Below are 24116 nucleotides of genomic sequence, written 5' to 3' on the forward strand. Positions count from 1 at the left end.
AGTACACTGTGCATTGTGGTGGGTATGTGCTACTTATTCTTGAAATCTCTCAGAACGAGGAGGGTTGTGGTAATGAAAGATAAACAGTCAGACATCAGGACTGATAGGCTGAAAGTTCAGTACATTCTTTGGACAAGGATACGATATTTGCAGATAACACAAAGTCTGCCACGGTATGATTTTGATTTCATTTAATTCAGGGGCCTGTGGTGGATATGAGACAATATCATATGGCCATTTAACACAATCAGTTACATTCAGGGGCGGAGCCAGATGTTGGAAACATTCGGGGCTTCACAGAACTGTCTGGCTTTATCCTGTATCACTGTACATCCAGTAAACCAGACTACACCCCCGTTCGCCCGAAGACACAACTTTCACTTTGAAAAAAATTGAATGGAAAATGGAATTTTTCTGAAAGATGGGGTTGGTGTTGGTCTTTTATCTTTTATCAAATATATTTGAGCAGATGGTAGTTTCTCCTTCGCCACAGCCTGTGAAACTTAAGAAAATAGAACTTTATTTGCATATTTGTATAATTTCTGACGTTTTGCATTTCTGGATTTGGGTGTATATTTGAATTGTCTCTGAATTGTCTGCCTGAAGTGTTCAGAATGAAAAAAAAACTGCCTTTAGTGGTGTCAGGTGTGAAAATATCTGTGTCATTCCGGCTTTTAAAGAGCAGTACTGGACAAGCAGTGGCAGCCGCTCTCTGCATGTATTTAGGAACTGTGAAGAGGTGTCGCCTCCCAGTGGAATATAAGGGAAGTAGGTTTGAAATGTCAGACGGTAAGTACACAAGTGAATGAACAAACTCAAAAGGAACTGTATGCTTGAATGCAAATTTATTGATGTTCATTAAAGCATTTTAAAATGAATGACCAAGCGATGATGATGATGATTCCTGAAGTATTTTCTGCATCACCCCATTCACCTGTTTAGAGAAGAGAGAGAAGAAGAGTACGTTACACAGAAATCAACTTTTTTTTATTCATCTGTCTTCGGTGAAAGTGCCTTTAAAGTTGTTGCACCCTCATCCTGGTATACAGTAAATTGCAGAAGTAGCTTAAATAAGACTACCTACCAACAATGACACAGTTTAAAATTAGGATAAAGGACTATTTGAGTACTAAATGCACATGTGCTGTTACTGAGCGCTGCTGGTGATTATGTTGAGATGATGTTAAATTGCCAACTGTCTTTTTTTGTTTTATGTTGTTTGTCTCTCACTGTATATTTTAATATGGAACTATTATACTGCTGTCTTGGCCAGGTCTCCCTTGAAAAAGAGATTCTGAATCTATTTCCTGGTAAAATAAAGGTTAATAAAAAATAAATAAATAAATAAAAAAAAAATCTACAGCCAGTCTAAAAATCCTCTAAAAGAATTTTCATATAAATAATGAACATTAGGGCTGGACGATAGGGAGAAAATCAGATATCACGATATTCTTGACCAAATACCTCAATATCGATATTGCGGCAATATTCTAGGGTTGACAATTGGTGCTTTAACAAAATATCTTCACACTTAGATTTTAGATAAATAATCATCAGTAATGTGGACATAATGTCTAAATGGGGAAAAGGCAAATAATAGAACAGCTAGAACAGTCTGGTAAGTTCAGAAAATGACATCACTTTACTGTGATGCAGCCTTTAAAACCAGGAAAAGACAACACTTATGTCATATTACGATATCCAAAATCTAAGACGATATCTATTCTCATATCACGGTATCGATATAATATCGATATATTGCCGAGCCCTAATGAACATATTTTTCTTTGTGTTGATTAAATAGATCAACATAAAGAGATCTATTAAAGAATCCTTGTTGTGGTTTTACCTGGAGACGGCTCCGCAGTACAGCTTGTTGAGCCTGATGATGTCCATCTGGCTCATCTCGGAGGCCAGGCCGAACTCCACGTTGGGGTCAGGGATGGCCACCAAGGTGGGCTTGTTGTTCTTGGAGAAAGCATACCTAAAAAAAAACACACAAAAAGCTAAATATTTATGATTGCTTAATACCACACTGTTGCCAACGTTTTTGAAAGAATTGAAAGAGGGAATACGTGGCAAAGCAAAAGGTTACCAAACAAACAAAAACTGGAAAAAACAAAACCATCAAAATACCAGGATGCATACAGAAAATGTACTTAAAATAAAGTTAACTACAGTATTCAATAAAGTTTACCTCCATTAATGACTTGAACTTAAAGTTAGTACTTTAAGTTCAACAAACTTTAAGTTAGTACTGATCTGTTGCAATATGTTTGCTTTCTGTCTAAATATGCACTTTTAATCTATTTTTTATTATTTATTTGTTGTAAACGATGTGAAGGGCAGCTTACTGTAACCGCTCATGTAAGCATGTGTGTGTATTTCAGGCCTGTGTGTAGTGTGTAATAACAGAGTGTGAATTGTAATTTCCCCCATTCGGAATCAATAAAGAGTAGAAATTATAAAAATGATAAATTGTTCCAAAAAAGCTGTTTGTTTTCTGTCTGAATGCCTGCTAATATTCTGCATCACAAAGATGGCCGCCACAGTCATTCTGGTTTGACCTACTTGTGGTAATGCATCACAGAGCCGTAGTCGTAGGTGGTTCCCTGGTTCAGAGTGACGATTTTGTCAAAGTTGTGCTCCTGTCCTGATGATTTGAAAAGAAAACAGAACAACATGAGATCCACCTGTGTCTGTATTCACTGTTACCTGGGGCTCAAATCCTGCCAACCTATACCTGTGGTTACATTTAGGCTATTGTTGTTAAAGGACTAGTTTGACATTTTGGGAATTTGCTTTCTTGCAGAGTTTGAGTTCGAAAGAGATACACGCCAATAACACGAAAGCTGATTGGCTGCAATATTAGTTGCATGTTGGTCTCATTTGTAGTCGTAATACAGCAAAATTATATTTGGACTAGCGAAAGAAAGAACTACACAGAATTTTTAAAAAAATAGCATAATGACGTAGCGTTGCATGAATTGTCAGGTCGGGCAGCAGGAGAGGGACCCAAATGCAGATGGTGGAGGCAAATAAGGACAGATCAAGGCAGAATGTGACAGGAATACACACAACTGAGCCAGTTTCCCAATGTTTCCAGTCTTTGTGTTAAACTAAGCTAACAGGCTACTGGCTGCAACTTCATATTCAAAGGACAAATCAATCTTCTCATCTGACTCTGTCAAACTACTCCTTTTATATCTCATGGTGTTCTTTTGTATCCCCTGAAAGTGACTTCATCCTACAACATCCATTACAGTGTTTTCCCTAGGTTTGTGGAAGACTTAGGTGCATTTATTTGGCAGGGGGTTTAGGCGTCCTCCCTCAAGAAATGAAAAAATGCAATTTAACATAATTTTGTTGTTGTAACCACCATCCCCCCTGTAAATTACGCCGTTGCTAAAATGTTAGAAAAGCTAGAGCAGATAATAAATAAAACTCAAAAAGCTTGAAGACAAAACTTGCTAAAGAAGTCCAACTACAATCATTAGAACTGACAAAAGTAATTTAGTTACATTTATTTGGCTTAGGTGGTGCCCAGTATGGCTTGGGTGCTGCACTTAAGCCTTATAATGCTAGGGAAAATCCTACGTTAAATAAAGTACAAACCAGGGATGACGTTCTCCAGCACAGGGCGGATGTACTGGTCCCGGTCGGAGCGTTTCTGCTCGTGGTGGAAGCCCAGTGCGTGGAGCACCTCATGCTGGACAGTGTGGTGGTAAACGCAGCCTGAACGCTGCAGGGACAGATCCTGCCCATTGCCGAGACGTCCGATGTAGGAGTAGCACCTGTAATGATTCAGGACACATCTCGGTCAATGTACTGTTGTTTTTGTTTTAGCAGACATGAAAATACATCAACTATTGCATCCTTAAGGCAACGTTGCCTCGTGGAAATGAGGCTACATGCTCAGCAGCGGTGGAGGAAGTATTCAAATCCTTTAATTTCATTTATTTTATACAATTATATACAATTACAATTGATGTTGATACAACGCACTACACACGGGCCCTGAAATACATGCACAAATGGAGAGATGTCAGAGAGAGGGGGCTGCGACTGCTGGGACGAGTGCAGTGCCTTGCTCAACAGCACCTTGCTCAACAGCACCTTGCTCAACAGCACCTTGATCAACAGCACCTTGCTCAACAGCACCTTGATCAACAGCACCTTGATCAACAGCACCTTGGCAGTGCCCAGGAGGTGAACTGGCAGCTCTCCAGCTACCAGTCCACCCTCGAAACCAGCCTTGAACCAGTGACCCTCTGGTTCCCAACCCAACTCCCAACGGGCTGAGCTACTGTAACCCCCAAACTCAAGTTAAAGTACTAATACCACACTGTAGAAATACTCCACTACAGGTAAAAGTATGCAAGTATAATCAGGAAAATGGACTTAAAGTATTCAAAGCAAAATCTAGATCAAAATGATCAAAATAAAAGCAGCATATTTGAGAAACTGGAACCATGAAAATGTTTTTTTTGCATGAAAAGTGAAAAGTGCCAATTAATTTTCTGACATTGATCATTTGTCAGATCTTTTCATCTGTACTTTGACATTGTCATATTGTCATGTTTTGTGAGCAAACATCTTCATTTTTAAAGTAACTAAAGTTGTAGTAAAGATGTAATGAAGGGTACAATATTTCCATCTTTAAAGTGGCATGTGATCATTTAAGATACTCAAATTTGTACTTAAGGACAGTAGGCTACTTGAGTAAATGTACTCCAGCACTGATGCTCACCCGTTAAGGGACTGGATATTCAGGTAGTCTCTCTGGCCGGTGCGTTGGACAAAGCGGAGACAGGAGACTTCGTGGAAGGACTGCAGACCACGTGTGATGATGGCCACGTCACGAGGGGCTGGGAAAGGAAAAAGCACTTTAAAGTTGATGCTACAAGCCTGACATAATGCTATGATATTCAATGTACATTATCTTTGCGTCAACAATTGATACGATTTTACAGCAAACAGACATTCAAATGTTTTGTGGGATGAATACACGTTAAACCAAAGACACCCGATTGGAATTCCTATCAGTTTTAAATTGATTGCCAATTTCTTCTATTATTCATGAACCAGACTGATCTCATGAAGTGGCGTATGTATGACACGCCAATTTGTATGCCAGTATTGGTGTGTTATCAAGACGCATACTTACTTTTTGCCGTGTTTATCAACGCCGTTTGGCCTCCATTGACTTATATTGTTATATACCTTGTTATTGCGTGTGAATTTACACCGTAGCGAGTATTATGAAAGGGCGAAAATCCGCTTAGGGAGGTTGGTCGGGGTGGTGGATGGGTCAAACACAGGACTTTCACCCCGGAGACCGGTGATCGTGTCCCGCGTGTCATGTTTCCTAAACTCAACCGTCACTTTCTTCTTTTCCTAAATCCAACCCCGCTCTTTTCCTAAACCCAACCGGTTCTTCTTTTCCTAAATCCAACCCCGTTCTTTTCCTAAACCCAACCGGTTCTTCTTTTCCTAAACCCAACCTGTCCTCTGTATATGGCGCTAAAAATAGGTGCAGATAACGCTCCACTTGGCTTAAGAAAGTGGGCGTGTATGTTTACGCGAAGTCATGATGTCATGTTGTGTGAACACTTCAACAGAATGTGTGATTCTTGTTTTCTGATGTTGTTGAATCCAGACAGCTAGCTAGACTATCTGTCCAATCTGAGTTTTCTGTTGCACGACTACAACTACTTTTGAACGTACACATGTTCCACCAAAATAAGTTCCTTCCCGAGGTTATTTTGCAGAGGCACTGGGGCCCATGGCGATTGTGATTGGTCTAAACTGCCCTACAAAGCAAAAAGGCAGTAACTACGCAGAGTGCAGAACTGAGAAAAATGACTTTAAAGTTATCCTGTCATCCAGCTAAGTAGTTGTAGGTAGATTATTGGACATGTGGCTGTTTTTGTTATTTTATATTAGCTTATTCTTTGTACATATCAATCCTCATATTTAATTTGATATTTTACCCCTATTTTGCAGTATACTGTATTCTTGCTTTGTATTACTTACCAAAAACGTGGCACCATACCAAGGAAAAAGGCAGTAACTACAGATTCTTCAAAAACTATTTTGCCACAACTTGGGCTCTGGGTGTGTTAGATACACTGTATTTGAAATAATTGGAACCATTTGTTTTCCTGAACATGGATATACCAAAACCAACACTAATTTGACCATTTTAGGTCAATATTTTCCACCCGGAAGCTGTTCTGGTGCTGAAACGGCTGCTTAAAGTCTCACATTGCTAAGCTGTCATCAAGTTATCCTGTCATCCAGCTAAGTAGTTGTAGGTAGATTATTGGACATGTGGCTGTTTTTGTTACTTTATATTAGCTTATTCTTTGTACATATCAATCCTCATATTTAATTTGATATTTTACTCCTATTTTGCAGTTACTGTACTCATGCTTTGTTTCACTAGGGCTTTTTGCAGTTACTGTACAAACGACTACCATTTTTCTCCAAAACGACACACATTTCAGATAAGATGTTTTGTCACATAACAAAGGATGCCTTGAATGTCATGAAAATGATAATAACTCATTTTTGACCAAAAATGCAGTTACTGCCTTTTTGTTTTGTAGGGCAGTAAAGCAATGCCAATAAACCAGAGCACGTTTTTGTCCCATCCCAGAATGCTGTGTGGACTAGCCAGACCTTCCTCCGCAGCGCTGCGGAGGAAGGTCTGGCAATGCGAGATTACTTTCTGCTTCGCTCCTGTCATAATTACTATGGCCACTAGGGGGGCGCCACCACTATAAATGTAAAATAATCGTATTTGCTGCATGAACAAACAACCTTCCCAGTATGAATGAATTTTACTCACAGAACACTCTGGAGATGGTGTAGGCCACGTAGACCTTCCCGTCGGCGGAACGGGGCCACATGCAGCCTTTAGCTGTGCAGGGGTCAGCGTTCCTCCTAGCCTCTGACTCATACGCAATATCATCCTCTACGTACGGCTCATCAGGAGAACGCACTACAGCAGACACAGAGATCAATATTAAGAACATTTTTTACTTATTCATTAGTACATCAAGAAGATCTGGCTTGTGGTTTGTGCTGGTCGCAGGATTAAGAACACTGAGATGCTCTGTACTGTTAAATCAACTACAAAAACTTCTCTAAAACTCAATCTAAAACTTTCTCTATATCTCGTTTGTCTCTCACCACCGCTCTAACTACATCTACATCCACAATGAGAGAGCAGAGTGCGAGCTCTAAAGTGCCTCTGCCTACGTCAAATGATGCGTTGCTAGCGGGAAAGGTGTATTTCAGAGCCTAGCTTAAAATGGGCACATTTTCATCAAAATTTCTGTTTTAGGTTTTGTGTAACATAGCAATGTCTACATATGTGTTTTTAAAAGACCTCTTCAGACAACATTAAGTATTAATTCAGTTATAAATTCAACCTGCACGTTGCTCTTTAAATCAACTACAAACCCCAATTCCAATGAAGTTGGGACCAGCCTGCAGTCCAGACCTGTCTCCCATTGAAAATGTGTGGGCAGTATGAAGCGCAAAATACGACAACGGAGACGTCGGACTGTTGAGCAACAGAGGTCGTACGTCAAGCAAGAAGGGGAAAAAATTCCACCTACAAAGCTTCAACAATAAGTGTCCTCAGTTCCCAAACGCTTACTGAGTGTTGTTGAAAGGAAAGGTGATGTAACACAGTGGTGAACATGCCCCTGTCCCAGCTTTTTTGGAACGTTCTGCAGGCATCATATTCAAAACGAGTGAATATTTGCAAACAAAACGTTAAAGTTGATCAGTTTGAACATTAAATATCATATATTTAATTGAATATAGGTTGAAAAGGATTTGCAAATCATTGTATTCTGTTTTCATTTACGTTTTACACAACGTCCCAACTCCATTGGAATTGGGGTTTGTAATATGGTGAATATTTCATAGCATTTGTTAAGACTCAACATATTCTAATTGGACAACTTCAAATAAATAATACTAATTAAAAGTCATTTTTCCCACCAGATTTTCAATCCCTCAAAGCAAAATGTGGACCTTCGTGTTGGAGTAAAAGAATAAAAAATACATACTTTAGATATTTCTTTTGCAACTTGGACTCATTTCATTCCTCAGTATTGTTCATGGCTTCGGTCCTGGTTGGTCAGGAAGAGGAACCAGAGCTAAAGCTACAAACTAAACTTTATTTAAAAAATAATGCTCACCAGCGTCCCTGTTGGCTCTCTCAATCCGCTCTGAACCAGTCAAAGCCTTATAGTGACCTGTGGGTAAAGCATACAGGTTTTAGTTTATTAAATTAATTATTATCATACGATGCATTTGTTCTTATAAGCTAATAACACTCAGGATATTTCAATTTCAAAACAAGACAGGAAACTTACAGAATCAGGAGTTTTCCAGAAATGATATATCAAGAAAAAAGACAGAAAAACAAATTTAGACTCCAGTCCTGTAGTTCAGTAGCCTGGTCCTACCAGACTCTGGTACATTTCATTTGTACAGAGAGTCTGGCCACTCTCCATTCACAAGTGTTAACTTCCTTGAACTTCTGTTGAAGTTTAAAACTATTGGATCTGCTACTTCAGTGTAATATTGTCTTTCTTTCTTTCTTTCTTTCTTTCTTTTTTGCTGCTTTTCAATTTTGCTTTATACACTTTTTACCACATTTCACAGATATAGTTAGTAGTTCCTTTTTTATATATATATTTTTTTTACATCTATTTTACATGTATCATAAATTGCATTATTTAAGATCAGACCAGTGCTTTCACAAAACAGCAGTGTGTAGTTATGTTTCTCTACAGAGACCCCCCCCCCTTTTAAACTTCTCACATGAGTTCATGTAAATAACTCTTTGAGGCTAAACTTTAATATTTCACACAAAAAGCAAAGATTAGAGAAATGTCCCAAAAATTAAAACAGATTTGTGTATCAAAACTTAGTTTTTTCTTCTTTCCTCTCCCATTAACCATTTTACGACCCCTCAGATTTATCTGGTGACCCTGTGGAAGGGCCCGACCCGTAGGTTGGAAGCCACTGGACTAAACTAATTGTATATAGTAGCTAAAAATCGCTCAGTCATAGCGTTTTCTGCAGAACTAATACTTTTACTTTTGATACTTTTAAGTACATTTAGCTGATAAAACTCACCTCCTCCTCAGCCCAAGCGGAGACAGCCACCAGGACCACAAGGCCCAGAATGCACTTCAATTTCATGTCAACAAATTACCTGCAGCAAGAGACAAACATTGCACTTTAATTACAAATCTGACTTACCCAGGTTAAGTAAAAAAAAAAAAAAAAAACAGTGTGCATGTGTAATGTATAATTGATACTTACTGCTACGTCTGAGTGGAGAGAGACACAGAGAGAAGTGCAACATCTCATTATAAAGCATCAACTGCACCGGAAAAACAATCCTTTTAAGGACATTTAGGACAGCGCGGGAAGGAATGGAGTGGAAACAGAATGTAGTGCCTTGATAAGAACATTTCACCTTGATGACACATTTCGTATTCCCAGAATAGGAGCCAATTTAACCTTGTTTGACCTGGATCAGATGCCTGGCCTCAACAGTGAGCATGTTTCTCACATTTCAACTAAGGGGATTTATAAAATAATTGATTTCATTATTAAAACTTATTTGACACATCACTGTTCCTATACTTAACAGTACACAAGCCAAAATGTCTCTTTTTCATATATTGCTAGATTTTATTTTCTAATTGATGTAAACCCTAAAATTACTTGTAAATGGATTCAGTAGTTGCCTAATTTAGATGTACAATACATACAAATACAGACACATGCATTCAGACACAAAGGCTAGAGACAATGACCCACTTGATCCTGGTGAAGACATGTGAGTCAAAAGGCATTGGTCATTTTAAAATGCATTGCCATGTAAAATAAAGGCATTTTAAGTGTTGCACAAGACCTACAGAGTGCCTTAGATTATTTTTGAAGGGGACATGCATTTCTTTTAAACACATTTTGGAATAAAGATCAGTTTCCACTCATGCAATGAGCCCTTCACATGAGATATAAACACAGTCTGTTTATCAGGTCTTTATCCTAACTCTTTTTGATGCTCATATTAATTAGCTCAGCTGTTAGCTGCCAAATCTAAAAACACAACCAGAGACAGGGACTGTAAACCCTCCTGTTGTCCTCGGGTCAAATTTGACCCATTTTCAAAAAGTTTCTATATCAGAAATGTGGGTTTCTTTCAACCAAATTTTCAATGAAAAAAAGTAACGTGGATGGTTCACCACAATGCTCTTCACAAGTAAAATAAAATGATCAGTTCGCTACTTTCATTGAATTTGGGTGTTTTATTCAATTTTATAGCATTTAGAAAAATAAAAATAAAAGAACGTTGAAAAAAGTGACAAAAATGTCGGAAAAGGCTTCAAAAAGGCAGGAAAAATCCCACAAAAATGTCAATAGGTGCAGAAAAAAGTTAATAAAAACATCGGAAAACGTTACAAAAAAACTTTGATAAAAGTGACAAAAACGTCAAAATGTTGACCCAGAAAAACAAAAAGTTGTATGTGAATGTGCCGGCCGGCATCTGTCCGTAAATCTGGGGGGCAGAACTTCTGAAGGGGGGGGGGTATTTGTTTGTTTGGCAGTTCATCGCTCACTGCAACCTTTAATCTCATGTCTGTTGTTAACCAGCTCAAACTGCAGGATCATTTTCAAATTTGTCCAGATTTCATATTCCAGCTGTCCAGAGGTGAAATATCCTAATTTGTGCTATTGTGAAAATTAATCATAGCCACATCTGGATTGTTATTGCCTTTTATATATCTTTTATTGTCTTCCTAGTTAAAAGGTGCAGTAAGCGATTGGATTGTTTTTTAAATCAACTGCCAAACAAAAACAACCCCCCCCTTCAGAAGCTCCGCCCCCCAGATTCACGACCAGATAACCACTGGCCGGCCGGTACATTCACATGCTGCCTCTCCCCCCCACATCAACTGTCGCTGCCTGTTGCTGATTGGCTAGAAAAGTGTTTTCTTGGCCCGTGCACTCCTTTCTGTTTGTTTTCCATTTACACAGCTAAGGCTATTTATTAGCACCTGACTTTTTTTCCCCAGCGCACACAGAAAATAGAGAGCTAGGTGACTGCGAGGAGATATTCACTGAATTTGACAGAAAGTTTATTGGATTAACATCACCCACTATACCTTTAATAAACTGACCCGTGTTTCCCCGCCTCGACAAACGCAGAACATTTACCATGCTGTGTCAAAACAACAATTCCCTGTTTTTTTGGGTTATGCATGGTGGGAGAGAGGGCATCCAGGAGAGAGAAACACAGCGGATATGATTGGCCACGAAAGACGCAGCCCAAAAATCTTGACGTATGATTGGCTTACGTCCATGTTAGAGAAACAGAGTGCATGGTAAACACTTCCCAAAAAAAATAATGAATGCAAAAGTGAGACAGAAGATCTGTCTATTTGACTAAAGGGATTGATCAGATTTGGTGCAGCTCCCTGTGATGCTTACAAAAGGCTTTGTACAACTGTTTTTTCCCTGTTAGCAGAACTCCCCAAGACCTATAAACAGGCGCACTTCTCCTTTAAAACGTTGCTTTCTTCTAACAAGCCTGCTTTAGTGCCACAAGATGCATTCAAGCCTTTTACTGAAGGGGCTGTTCCCTAACTTGTGAAATAACAACGCTTTGTCTTGGCCCTCAGCATCTGATATTATACGACGCACAAGGAACTCCCATGCACGTGCAGCCGGACCGGCTATCAGAACAAAGAAGCTCAGATAACAACACATGCTGAGGGAGAGGGACTTTGTTTTCTGCCTAGGACGCTGTTACTCCGCTATATCTTTACTTAAAAAATATGTGTTTACTGCTATATTAATGTTCTGCATAATAAGTATCGGCCCATTAGGGTTAACACTTTATAATTTAACATTCAAAACTAACTTAAAGGTGCTGTAGGTAGGATTGTGAAGATCCAGGACTTAGCCAAAAATGTGAACATCGACAACTTCCCAGTCCCTCCCCCCCTTTCTGCTAAAGCCCCAAACGGTCTCCTAAGCCCCTCCACCCACAAGGGAGAATGAATGCGTGTGCATGAGCAGTGATTGACACGCAGTTAGAAACCCCCTCTGGCCCTGATTGGTGCATCTGAACAGGGAGCTGTGGATTTCTGCAAATCTCACTACAGGCTGTAGGTGGAGCCAGAGGAGCCAGATTTGTTTTTTTAAATGACCTGCTTCATGTAGTTCTACTGGAACATAGGGTCAGTTTCAGCAAATATGACAGAAAGTTAGTTTTATAAGTCTTACCTACTGCATCTTTAAAGCTGCTTTCATTTGATCAATTTTTTTCGTAAAAAAGTTTAGAACCTAAACACTAAATGTTCCATAAAACCAAAACAAGCTACAAGATGCTAAAAGGCTGTGTGGAGCTGCGAAGTTGGATTCAAGTGACATCTTTCACATCACAAGCATAGAATAGCCATAGAATATATATGTAACTGAGCCACTCAGGACATATATATATATATATATATATATATATATATATATATATATATATATATATATATAAGATAAATGTGATAAATATAAATAAGATATAAATATGTATAAATGAAATACTACTACTACTAATAATAATAATAATAATAATAATAATAATAATAATAATAATTTACCGAGTTATGGAAAAGGGGTAGGATTAAATAAGTGTATACTTCTTCCTACTCCTTTTCAGACATGTCAATGTTGGCTAATGTTACTTATTGTTTATTGAATGTTTTGCTTATTTAACTTATTAGTAATTTTTTTATGTTGTTTGGTTTATTTTTGATATGTCTGAAATAAATTTCGTCATTCATTCATTGTTATTTTATACTTCTGCGCCACTACATTTTGGAAGTAAATATTGTACATTTTACTCCACTACATTTATTTTGACAGCTTTAGTTACTTTACAGACTTAGATTATTACTACAAAATATAAATGAACAAATAAATTATAATTTTTTTCATGGATTATGCTCCCCAAAACAGACAAAAAGTAATTAAATTAGCCACACATTTACTAGCTACAACATTAAAGCGATGGAACACATCCATGCATCAATAATTATAATCCAATGACATATAATATGTTATTCTAAAATGGGACATTCTGCTTAATGTGTACTCTCACTTTTGGTACTTCAAGTCTGTTTTAATGATAATACTTGTGTAGCATTTGAACTCGTAACAGACGCGGACAAGTAGTAATTAGATTTTGTGTTAATATATAAAGATTATGCAGCTTTTACGCATGCATATGTCTTTCGTTTCCATCACACAAACTTCAGTATGAACTCTGAATTCACAAACATTTGGTACAGTACAAAAGTGTCTACAAGTGCACAAAGTACAAACAAGGCTTCAGTGAACATGTTAGAAGATTTATTGTTGATAAAATGTGATAATTAGCACCATGTTGTCAGGGTTGTTCTCTTCACCTTTGGAGAGAAAAGAAAACACGTTAAAAGCGACAAACAAACATTTTCTTTTTCTTTATGGGCCATCCCGAAATATAAATTAGATGTACACAGGAAACACTTACAGCGACAGAACTCAAACCCGATGTGTGTTTTTAACATTTGTACAGCTTGTTCAGCCTGCTGATGTCGTTCTTGCTCATCTCCTTGCCCGTGCCGAATTCAACATTGGCGTTGGGGATAGGCACCATAGTGGGCTTGTTGTTCCCGGAGAAGGCGTACCTGAATTATCAAGAGGACAGACGTTAAATTATTTTTGGGTTGTATTTTGGAGAAAAGAAAGTCAAATGTATTGGTATTTAGAGGTGCTGTAGGTAGGATTGCGAAGATCCAGGACTTAGCCCAATGTAAACATCGACAACTTCTCAATCCCTCCCCCCCTTTCTGCTAAAGCCATAGACTGTTTAATATTAATGGACAACGCATCCGGTTCGGCGAAGTGCTGCAAATGCAGAAGTGCCTTAAACCTGCATTCTATCTGAATTCCAGCAGGGGGCGACACATGCGGTTGCAAAAGGAGGTCGGTTTCTGTAGAAGTCTATGAGAAAGTGACCCACTTCTCACTTGATTTATTACCTCAGTAAACATTTTCATAATGAGTTTATGGTCTCAATCACTAGTTTTAAGTCTTCTGCAACACAGAATGATGTTCATTTTTTGAATTATGGTCTTGTTGATTTTAAAATAGACGATAAAGCAGGGGGTGTTTTAGGGCGTGGCTATGATGTGATGGCCAGTGAAAGTGTGTAACGTAATGTAGAGTGTAAAGGCTCCTCCCTCACTCCTCCCTCTCGTCTAAAATTGTCACATCTGCAACCAGGATGGCTGCGCCCGTAACGGCAAACTCGACGACTCATAGCACATCTCCACAAACCAATGGGTGACATCACACATGCTCTGTCCACTAATTTTACAGTCTATGGCTAAAGCCCAAAACGGTCTCTTAAGCCCCTTCCCCCACAAAGGAGAATGAATGCGTGTGCATGAGCAGTGATTGACACACAGTTAGACACCCCGGCCCTGATTGGTGCATCTGAACAGGGAGCTGTGGATTTTTGCAAATCTCACTACAGGCTGTAGGTGGAGCCAGGGGAGGCGGATTTTTAATTTTTAATGACCTGCTTCATGTAGTTCTACTGGAACATAGGGTCAGTTTCAGCAAATATGACAGAAAGTTAGTTTTATAAGTCTTACCTACTGCACCTTTAAATATTGTAAAGGGTCAGTTGGCATGTTACCAAATGAAAATAAATCAGATAATCAGATCTCATTTGTTATGTGTGGATGGTTTGACTGCATCAATGTTAATGTAGTCATTACTTTGTTATTATTGTGTACATGAGAAAAAGGCCCAGGTATTAGGGACTGTACGGAAATTATTAGGAGAGGAGAAAAGGTAAGAAAAGGAGGAGGGTTATCATTTTCGTACAGTTCCTTAGTTACAGTAAAGGCACTAAACATTGATAAGGTTAAATGAATATGTCATCCAAAAACAATGTAACTTATATACAGTACTTACTTCCCTAGGCCCTTTATTTCTATGTAATAGCGTTAAGAAGAGCAGAGCAAAATTCAAGTTTTGCTGTCTTTCCTTCGCCCCTTGTTGAAGTTTGTTTTTAGGGCGCTCCGCTCTCCTTAAAGCCATTCGATAGAAATCTTTTTCTGGGACCATAGAAAGCCGACAGGAGTTAAGTACTGTATACAATCCATTGTGTTTTTGGGTGAACTATCCCTTTAAATAAAGAAATAATTATAAAATCAATCTATGTTTGTCTGAATGAACAGCTGTTGAATGAATGGTAGCCTTGACAACCTGTGGTACTGCATGACAGAGTTGTAGTCGTAGGGGGTGTTCAGGTTCAGGGTGTTGATCTTGTCGAAGGCGTACTCCCAACCTGAGAGGACAAACATCACAACAAGAGTCAGAAAAGACACAAAATGCACAGAAAATGTAAAAAAAAACAACAACAAAAAAACAGGACAAAAAAAAACGTCAAAAAAGCGCCCAAAACATTGCAAAAGTGACAAAATGTCAGATAAAGAAATATCAATTTTGAAAAAAAGGGATCCAAACGTTGGAAAAAAAAAAGCGGCTAAAACTTTGAGATAGGAACAACAAAAGTGTTTGTTTTCATGGTTGACAGGAAGACAACACAAAGGTTAAAGGGCTTGTTACACCAGTATTTTAAACAAACTGAGTATTAGTGTAACATTATTAAAATCTTAAATGTCAGGGTGTGTGGAGGCCAAAGTACCGACCCGACTGGATGTTTTCCCACAGGATCCGGATGTGCTGGTCCCTGTCGGAGCGGCACTGTTCATGGTTGAAGCCGAGGGCGTGGAGCAGCTCGTGCTGGACCGTGTTGTGGTAGAGGCATCCCTGACGGTCCAGAGACACCGTCTGGGAATAACCACGGCGGCCGACGAAGGAGTAACAGCTGCACTCATACAATCAAATCATCAAATCAATCAAATCGATCAAATTAAAGCTGGTAACGGTGCAATGTTATCCCTATGTGATGTCTTTGTAAACCACTCAAGTAACTCCTAATATTATTTTGCCTTTTGTATTTTTTTCTGTTGATTTGAAATTGCATGTAATTCTACTTTTTGGCTTTTCTCCATTTCTTTTTTTTTTTCTTTGAATTCTTTTAGGTATTTTAGTTTCTTTCTATGTTAAATGGATTATGTATTAGAGAGAGCCCTGATTAAGCCCCTCTGAGGGTTTTGCATCTCTCCATCACAACTTTTATTGATTGGTGTGTGTATATGTATCTGTAGTATTTGTATATGTGTAAATAATAAACTAAAGTAAACTAAATAAAAAGTAATAATGGTCAAAGCAGCGTGGGTCAGGTATTTCTAAGATTTAAAGGACTGTAAAATAGATTTTTTTCTTGGCAGTTAAAGTTTCCTGTTTGACTTCGTTTATGGACCTTATTCATCTATGTAACTAAAGTCTCCATTGATATTGCCTGATATTGTTGTATATGTGAAGCAAGACATGTTAGTTACCCTTCTGAAGATGAACTAACTGTGATTGGGATGCACGGCGTTTTGAGAATAGCTTCAGTTTCAAGTCCGAAATTGCAACTTAAAATGATTTAAATACACAGAAATTCTTGTTGAGATACAAAAGTGTTCAAAGATTCCAAATATGTCCGCATGTGGAGGAAAGTTGTATAAAATAATGCATAAAAAACTGGATATTTCCATTTTGGCATAAAAAAAACCTGCTGTGATATGATGCATTGTTACTTTCCTTTCAAATCTTGCAATTATGATGCACAAACACAGGTTTGAGTTAAAAAGCTATGCAGTTTACAGACAAACACACGGTTTGTTACCCGCTGTTGGACTGGATGTTGATGTAGTCTCTCTGGTTGGTGCGTTGGACGAAGCGAATGCAGGAGACGCTGGTGAAGGACGTCAGCCCACGCTCGATGATGGAGCGCTCCCGAGAAGCTGAGAAGACAAAAGGGAAGACGTTAAGGCACTGGAAAAGGAGATGCTTTTAATCTCATTGTACATGTGTATAGTGACAATAAAAGGCATTCTATTCTATTCTAAGTAGCTGGCTCGGCAGGCAAAGGTCTCTACTAGTGCACCTGCTCTATGGGTCCATAGTGAGGAAGCAGCACCGATCATCTGGGTAATTTTATATATTATGGTCTGTGTAAAAATGTACATAAACTCTATGTAAGTCTGTACAATATTTCAAAGAGTTTTTCCTCAAACCTTTTGACATTTAAAATATATATTGCTCTGATCTGTCACCCTTTGTAGAGGAAGAACCCGAGATCCAACAACAGTAAAACTACCACAGACTTGACATCCACCCAAGTTTCATTAGGTTCTTCAAATTGTGACTATCATAATGAAAGCTGATTTCATTTGAGAAACGATGTACATTACTTTCTGGCTCTACATTAAATCTTTTGGTCGAATGTTTTAATTCAAGTTTAAGAATGTTTCAGTTACTTACAGAAATGTGTGGCGATGACGTAAGGCACGTAGACCTTTCCATCGCTGGACTTTCCCCACATGCAGCCGCTGGAGGTGCAGGGATCAGCGTTCCTCTCGTTTTCATTGTCATAAGCGATGTCATCCATGACCAAGGGCTCATCCTTCGTACGCACTGTCGGAGGGGGACATTAAAGGACCAGTCAGTCACTGAGAGGAAGCCTCTCTTTTGCAGGAACACCCTGATCACATTCACACAGTTACACATTCATACCTGGAAGCTGCCCAGTACAACCACAGTCTGATCTGCTGGCCACTGAGCAGCTCCACTGGAGCAGTTGGGGTTAAGGGCCTTGCTCAAGGGCTCCTCAGTGGTGGTGATGATGGAGGGACAAGCACTGCTCTTTCACTTTCCCCACCCAGATTTTATCCTGTCGGTCTGGGTATTGAACCGACGACCTCCCGGTCACAAGCTTGCTTCTCTAACTTTTAGGCCACCACAGACATCTGTCCAGAGATGTTGGTGCATTTAGCAATGTTAATTAATGTACACTGTGCCTGTGAAAAAATTTCTATTGGTCTTACCAACATCCTTGTTGGCCCTCCACAGGAGCTCAGAGACGGACAGATCCTGCAGGGAGATGACATTGCTCATTAGTGTCAGGATTTAACTAAAAATGTAAATGCATTTATGTAGAGTGGTAGAGTACGCATAGTTTCTGTACACTGTGCTACAGTGGCTTTCAAATGGATTTAACTGTACAAAGAAGAAATTAAATGAAAAAACTGAACTTTCCTGATGTGACACAGCAAACACATGAGTACAAAACACTATACTCCACTCATAAATAACACATTTAATTCACATTATTTATAAAATCTTTATAAGAAGTAACCTCACCTTGTCTTCAGCCCAGGAGCGGTCAGAGACCGCGAGGACGAGGAGGAGACCGATGGTGCACTTAAAGAAAGTCATGTTCCCAGCCAGAGGTGGACAGTGTTAACACCTGGATCCTGCTGCCGCCGCTGTTTATAGCCATCAGTGTATCTGATAACTCATGATCACTTTGCTCAGTGATAACATGCACATTGCCTTGAAAACAGGCTGCCCATTCCCACCGCACTTAAGCTAAATAAAATCTGCTTGTGGCAGCAAAACATGTTCTTTATGCAACCTTGTGAGACCGTCGGCCCTGAGGACAGCTGCTTCATGTCCATAGATCCTGGGCGTCCTGCTGCATAATCAATAATCCACATTAGTCTGACTGGTTTTCTTCTGTTTTTAATTTCCATAAACTGTTACTAAACTACAGGAGACTGTTTTCTTAGAAAAAGAAAACATCACAGATTAATTTTCGTATTTAAAGTTCACATTTTCTTAATTTTTCCAAATTTTACTGCCAACTCTTTACTGTCTGTCAGGAAAAAAATGTTATAAAATTAATTCATGACATAAAAAGTGAATTCATGACATAGTATGTCATATATTTGTGACATTATGACTTACTATCTTGCCAAAATTTGATATAGTATGTCAGAATTCAGTAAAAAAAAAAAGAAATACATTTTAAAAGGCTTTTTAAAAGGCAAAAGGCTTCCAAACTAAACAATGCTGAGCAGTCAGAAAAATGTGAACGTGTAAAAAAAAAAAAAGAAAAAACGAATACAAAAATGAAATGTGATTTTTGGGGAGACAAAGCAGATGACAAAATTGATATGTTATTGTTATGTAGTTTGGTGAATATGGTGATCTGATGGCTGCTAGCTGAGCTTCTGTTCTGCCTGTGTCTCGGCCTGAAGTTCAGGATGTGACAAACACCAACCCAGTGCTGGATCACGTTACACACATGAATGCTGCAACACTTAAAGTGCTCATATTATGCTCATTTTCAGGTTCATAATTGTATTTAGAGGTTATATCAGAATAGGTTTACATGGTTTAATTTTCAAAAAACACCATATTTTTGTTGTACTGCACATTGCTGCAGCTCCTCTTTTCACCCTGTGTGTTGAGTATGAAGGCGTGCCATGCTAGCAGCTAGGTGAGCATTATAACGTGTGTTCCAAAGTGACCACGTTTGTCTCTGAAGTAAAGGCTGGACTACAATAGAGCTGTTTGGAGCAGTTTGTGAACAGTGTTTTCTGTTGGAGATGGTAAGTCCCTTTGGGGTGGACTTTGAGCTTTTTCACTTTATAAACCTATAACGTGCACAGAAAAGACATATAACACAATAAAGGAAAGGGAAAAAAGCCAAAAAGCATAATATGAGCACTTTAAAGTGGAAGTAGATTGTTTAACATTCCCTGCTGTTAATCTCTGAATGGAAAGTGGCTCTTTGACAGGAAATCACATTGTCTTAAAACTGATGGTTACATCATTGTTCTCCAAGTAAAAGTTAAAGTTATAGTTTTTGGGTCACAGTTTTGGTTTGGTTTGGTTTTGCACATTGGGGAGAAGAAATACATAACCATTCCCAATGTTCTTTCTGTATTTTGTGGTTTGCATGAAAAACATTTCCTTCCATCCAGAGATTTGATATTCTATATAAAATCAACAAATATTCTTTCAAAAGCAAAAGTGAATCTCGGCCTATTTAAACGTGACTTTAAAGATGACGGTGCATCCTCAAACGCCTGAACATCTCATCTCATCTCCACAGATCTCCACAGTGTATGCTTGCCTCAAAGCGGCCAATTTACACAGAGAACGTTTTAGAAGCGTTTTTACGACAGAGATGACCAAACTGCACCTGAAGACTTTGAGGTATAGTCTTTTTAATCTACATTTTAAATTACCTGCTTCTGCTTAATAAATAAAAAGTACAACATGCTTAAACATTTACTGACTGTGTTCTAATTGTTATGGAGAGACAGGGATAACACATTTGTTTAAAATTCTGTTTATTAAATGTAGTATGGCTTATTGAAGAATGGAACAAAGGAAGAAGGAATTTCAGTGCAGGAAGATATTCATCTATACATGCAAATGAGGCATTATTATATTCATAGAGAGTGTGCTGCATCTGATCACTATTTCTATTTGTTTTTTGATGCTATAAAAACAGGGTGAAACGTCAAGGAAACAAATAAGTGATCACATCTCTTTCAACAGAAGGCCATAAGGACGGATGGCCTTGTTGACTATCTCCTTTTCCTTTTCCTTTGATGTTCCTTCATCAATGGGAACCAGCCAGTAGTCTTCGCGGGCACAAATCTTCCGGATCTTGGGGTTGATGCGATTCTGCAGAACCGCTTTGTACTTCTTGCCCGTGCTCTTGGAGGTGAATTTATGGGCGTATCTCTCTGCTTCGTCGATGTTTGGAGTAGAATAAATCCCCGGGCCATAAGCCTCACGGGTGCCTTTCTGTTAAAATAATTTAATAAAATGTATTAACCTTCAACCAACTAATCAATGTTATGTCACAGTATATATTGTGATGTGCGAATGAAAGTTTTAATATATATATACACATAGTGTATAAAAACCTTGTAGCTTTCTTCGATGATGGCTTTCACAAATTTCTCTTGTGTCCCATGGTAGGACACAGGCCACTCCCCCGGCACTGACTTGGTGCTGCGGCCTGGGTTTCCCAGCCAGGTGTTGTCACCAAACTCATTCAGGACCTGAGACAAACACACAAAACTATTATTGCTAAATGTTTAGATATATAACGACTCTGCTTGGAACCACATCCAATAGTAAGTCAAGAGGGGGTTGTTAAGTGATCCTATATGACAATATACACATCCAAAATCAAAATCAAATTTGGCATTCTTCTCCATAGCATGATTCAATTAATTACCCTTTCAAACTGAATTTATCATTATACTTTTTCTACATATAATCACATCTTTTGCATCTTTCGTTGAGACCTGAAGCAAGTTTTGTAATCTACATTCTGTACTGCAGAATATAGCAGCTTGATAATGATTCAAATTTTTTTTTTATTTATTTAACCTTTATTTATCCAGGTAAGTCGATTGAGAACAATTTCTCATTTGCAACGACGACCTGTCACATTCACACAGTTACACCTTCATACCTGGAAGCTGCCCAGTACAACCACAGTCTGACCTGCTGGCCACTGAGCAGCTCCTCTGAGTGGTTGGGGTTAAGAGCCTTGCTCAAGGGCACCTCAGTGGTGGTGATGAGGGAGGGACAAGCGCTTTTCTTTCACTTTCCCACATAAGATTATTCAAAAGTCAAACAAAAATAAAATCATATTCACCTTGAGGGCAAAACGCTGCCAACCACACGGGCGTTTGTACTTCTCCCCACCTCTGTAATATTCCTCAGTGTCTCTCAAATTGGTGAAGTCATAGTTGAATTTCGGGTCCAAGTGTTCCTTGGACCATTGGTAATTGGGCTCGATGGTAATACCTCCTTTATTAGCTTCACGGATGTCTTCTGATAAGTCCAACAAGCAGGAAAACTGCTGCACAACTTGGTACTCTGAGGAGACTGCAGCCGAGCAGCTGAGACTGCAAGACAAAAAGTTTTTTTTTTCACTGTTCTAGTTTGCTGTTAGATGTCATTTATGACCATCAGCTGGAACATTACACAGTTTCAGAAACATTTAAAAGTTACATATAGTCACCTCAGATTTTCCATTTGGGAACTCGGACAACCTCACACTACCCCAAGTTTAGTAGTGTAGTCTAATGTATTGTACTGGGTATACTGTACCATATTATATATAATAAATAAATCTCGCTCAGAATGGGCCAGATTTCTTAAAACGAGGTGGTGCCCTATATTTTATTAGTGCAAATTGTATTAATCCATAAAGTTTATTGATAAAACTAAATTTAAAAATGAGTATCTAAAATCCAATACATGTGTAGTAAACCATTGGTTCACGCTACATTCATGTTCTCTATAAAGGCCAATCACAAAAACCGATGATGATACATGCTGACATGCAGCACTAAGCGTAAAGGCCGTTTCACATTGTACGCGGCATGCGCTGCGCTCGCCGCTAGGTTGTCCCAGAACCATAGAGATAGCAGTGTCTTTCTCTATCACTCTGGGTTGTCCTATTCCAAACTATATCTGTTGTGCTTGCCGCCGGGTTCAGCGCAAATTTACTTTTTTTACTAATTTATTTGAATGCACATCACGTCTGCGTCCGGTGTTTACATCAGACGTGCAGTACATGCGACATTGTGGATACACAGTAGTGATTTGGTGGAGACGATGTTTCTGTCTTTGAAACAAAAGAAAGCCTTGGCACTTGTCCAGGTTGTGAGGAGAAGACGGAGGAAGGCAGCAGGAAGAAGGGTGTGGGTGCACGAGACCCTCAGGTCCAGAGCGCAGTCGGGGGAATTCCGGCTGGTGAAGGAGCTCCGCTTTGCTCAGCGCAGCGGCAGACCAGTTCTTGCGCGCGCAAGCCATTGACAATAATGGGTTTCATAGCGCAGCGCTGCCGTTTGGGCGTACAATGTGAAACGGTCTTCAGTTGGAGGCTGCGCAGTAACGCCCAGCGCTTACCGGAAAAGTGCTTCTAATATCCTTCACTGGTCTCTGTCCAGAGCAACGGGATCTGTTGGTCTATTTATATAATGTCTATGTTTTGAGCACACTGTATCCAGTTATCTTAATACATCCATGAAGTCCTCCCACAGGGTTATTTTGAGCGTCAAAGACTTAATTTCCTGCATTCTGATACACTTTCATGCACCCATTTATGGTGGGAATACCTTTATTTATTCTATGAGAAGGAAAACACAGATGACATTCAAAATATACCAAAAATATAATAGAATATAAAGCAGTAAGGGGCCTTTCACATCAGGGACCTGAGCCTGGATCACAAAAGTTTCTATCTACAGCACGAAGCCAAAACCCAATTGCAAATAATTTTCAAACACTAGGATAATACTCAGCATAGATGTGAACAAAAGGAGACATTTGCAATAGTTACCAGGTTGTATCACCACACAGGGCTATAGGGATGAGGTCATGGATGGTTGGCTCCGTCATGGACATCTGCAGCATCTGCAGTGGATGGAGAAGCTGGGCTGCTCCGTCAGGAACGCTGCCTGTCGGTCCATCTTCTGATCTTCGTCTTTGAGCTGAAGTTACTCCGTCATGGCAGATCGCGCTCAAAGCTTCAAGTACAACGTCTGTATCGAACATCTTGCTGTTGTTGTCTTAAAAGGTTCTGGCTGCTTGGCTTGCTTCTTCCAGCAACAAATACTGCCTAAATGTTGAACTCGGCTCACATTTATAATGCCTCAATTTGAGATCCTCCCATTTCGAATAAAGGGAGTTCTCGGGGGACGTTCTTAGTCAAAGTGAAACCTAAAAGCTGCTTCAAGACATGACATCACTCACTCTCACACACACACACACACACACACACACACACACACTTATCACACAACACAATTATCTTGCTACATAGAAACCACAATGGGGATCTCCAGTTTTTGTGAAACACTTCTACTTTCTTTGGGCTCCAACCTAAATATAAACATTTCCATCTACGGAACTTGAAACCAAAACTGCAAACCGTTTCAAACACTCGCACAGAAATAATAGTCAGCATAGATGTTAATGACATTTGCAATAATTGCCAGGTTGTATGACCACACAGGGCTATA

General features: G+C 39.1%; 3 protein-coding genes across 3 annotated transcripts; all 3 read right to left on the minus strand.

Annotated features, from left to right (window-relative positions):
* Positions 1-823: 823 nt before the first annotated feature.
* LOC116036292 (high choriolytic enzyme 1-like) lies at positions 824-9410 on the minus strand. Its single transcript, XM_031279801.2, has 9 exons — positions 9355-9410; positions 9166-9244; positions 8220-8265; positions 6854-7006; positions 4751-4868; positions 3616-3794; positions 2572-2653; positions 1850-1984; positions 824-934 (listed from the first exon to the last, which is right to left on the minus strand). Exons 2-9 carry the CDS (start codon positions 9229-9231, stop codon positions 931-933), a joined length of 783 nt encoding a protein of 260 aa, XP_031135661.1. The 5' UTR covers positions 9232-9244; positions 9355-9410; the 3' UTR covers positions 824-930.
* Positions 9411-13437: 4027 nt separating this feature from the next.
* LOC116036293 (high choriolytic enzyme 1-like) lies at positions 13438-18743 on the minus strand. The gene is made up of 8 exons (XM_031279802.2): positions 18412-18743; positions 18096-18141; positions 17533-17685; positions 16895-17012; positions 15807-15985; positions 15361-15442; positions 13613-13769; positions 13438-13508 (listed from the first exon to the last, which is right to left on the minus strand). The coding sequence occupies exons 1-7, from the start codon at positions 18484-18486 to the stop codon at positions 13643-13645; spliced, it is 780 nt and encodes a 259-aa protein (XP_031135662.1). The 5' UTR covers positions 18487-18743; the 3' UTR covers positions 13438-13508; positions 13613-13642.
* A 1651-nt stretch (positions 18744-20394) lies between these two features.
* Positions 20395-23786, minus strand: LOC116036290. Its single transcript, XM_031279798.1, has 4 exons — positions 23435-23786; positions 21740-21992; positions 20997-21134; positions 20395-20874 (listed from the first exon to the last, which is right to left on the minus strand). The coding sequence occupies exons 1-4, from the start codon at positions 23647-23649 to the stop codon at positions 20605-20607; spliced, it is 876 nt and encodes a 291-aa protein (XP_031135658.1). The 5' UTR covers positions 23650-23786; the 3' UTR covers positions 20395-20604.
* Positions 23787-24116: the final 330 nt, after the last annotated feature.

Source organism: Sander lucioperca, chromosome 7 (assembly GCF_008315115.2).
Source record: "Sander lucioperca isolate FBNREF2018 chromosome 7, SLUC_FBN_1.2, whole genome shotgun sequence".
Taxonomy (NCBI): Eukaryota; Metazoa; Chordata; class Actinopteri; order Perciformes; family Percidae; genus Sander; species Sander lucioperca.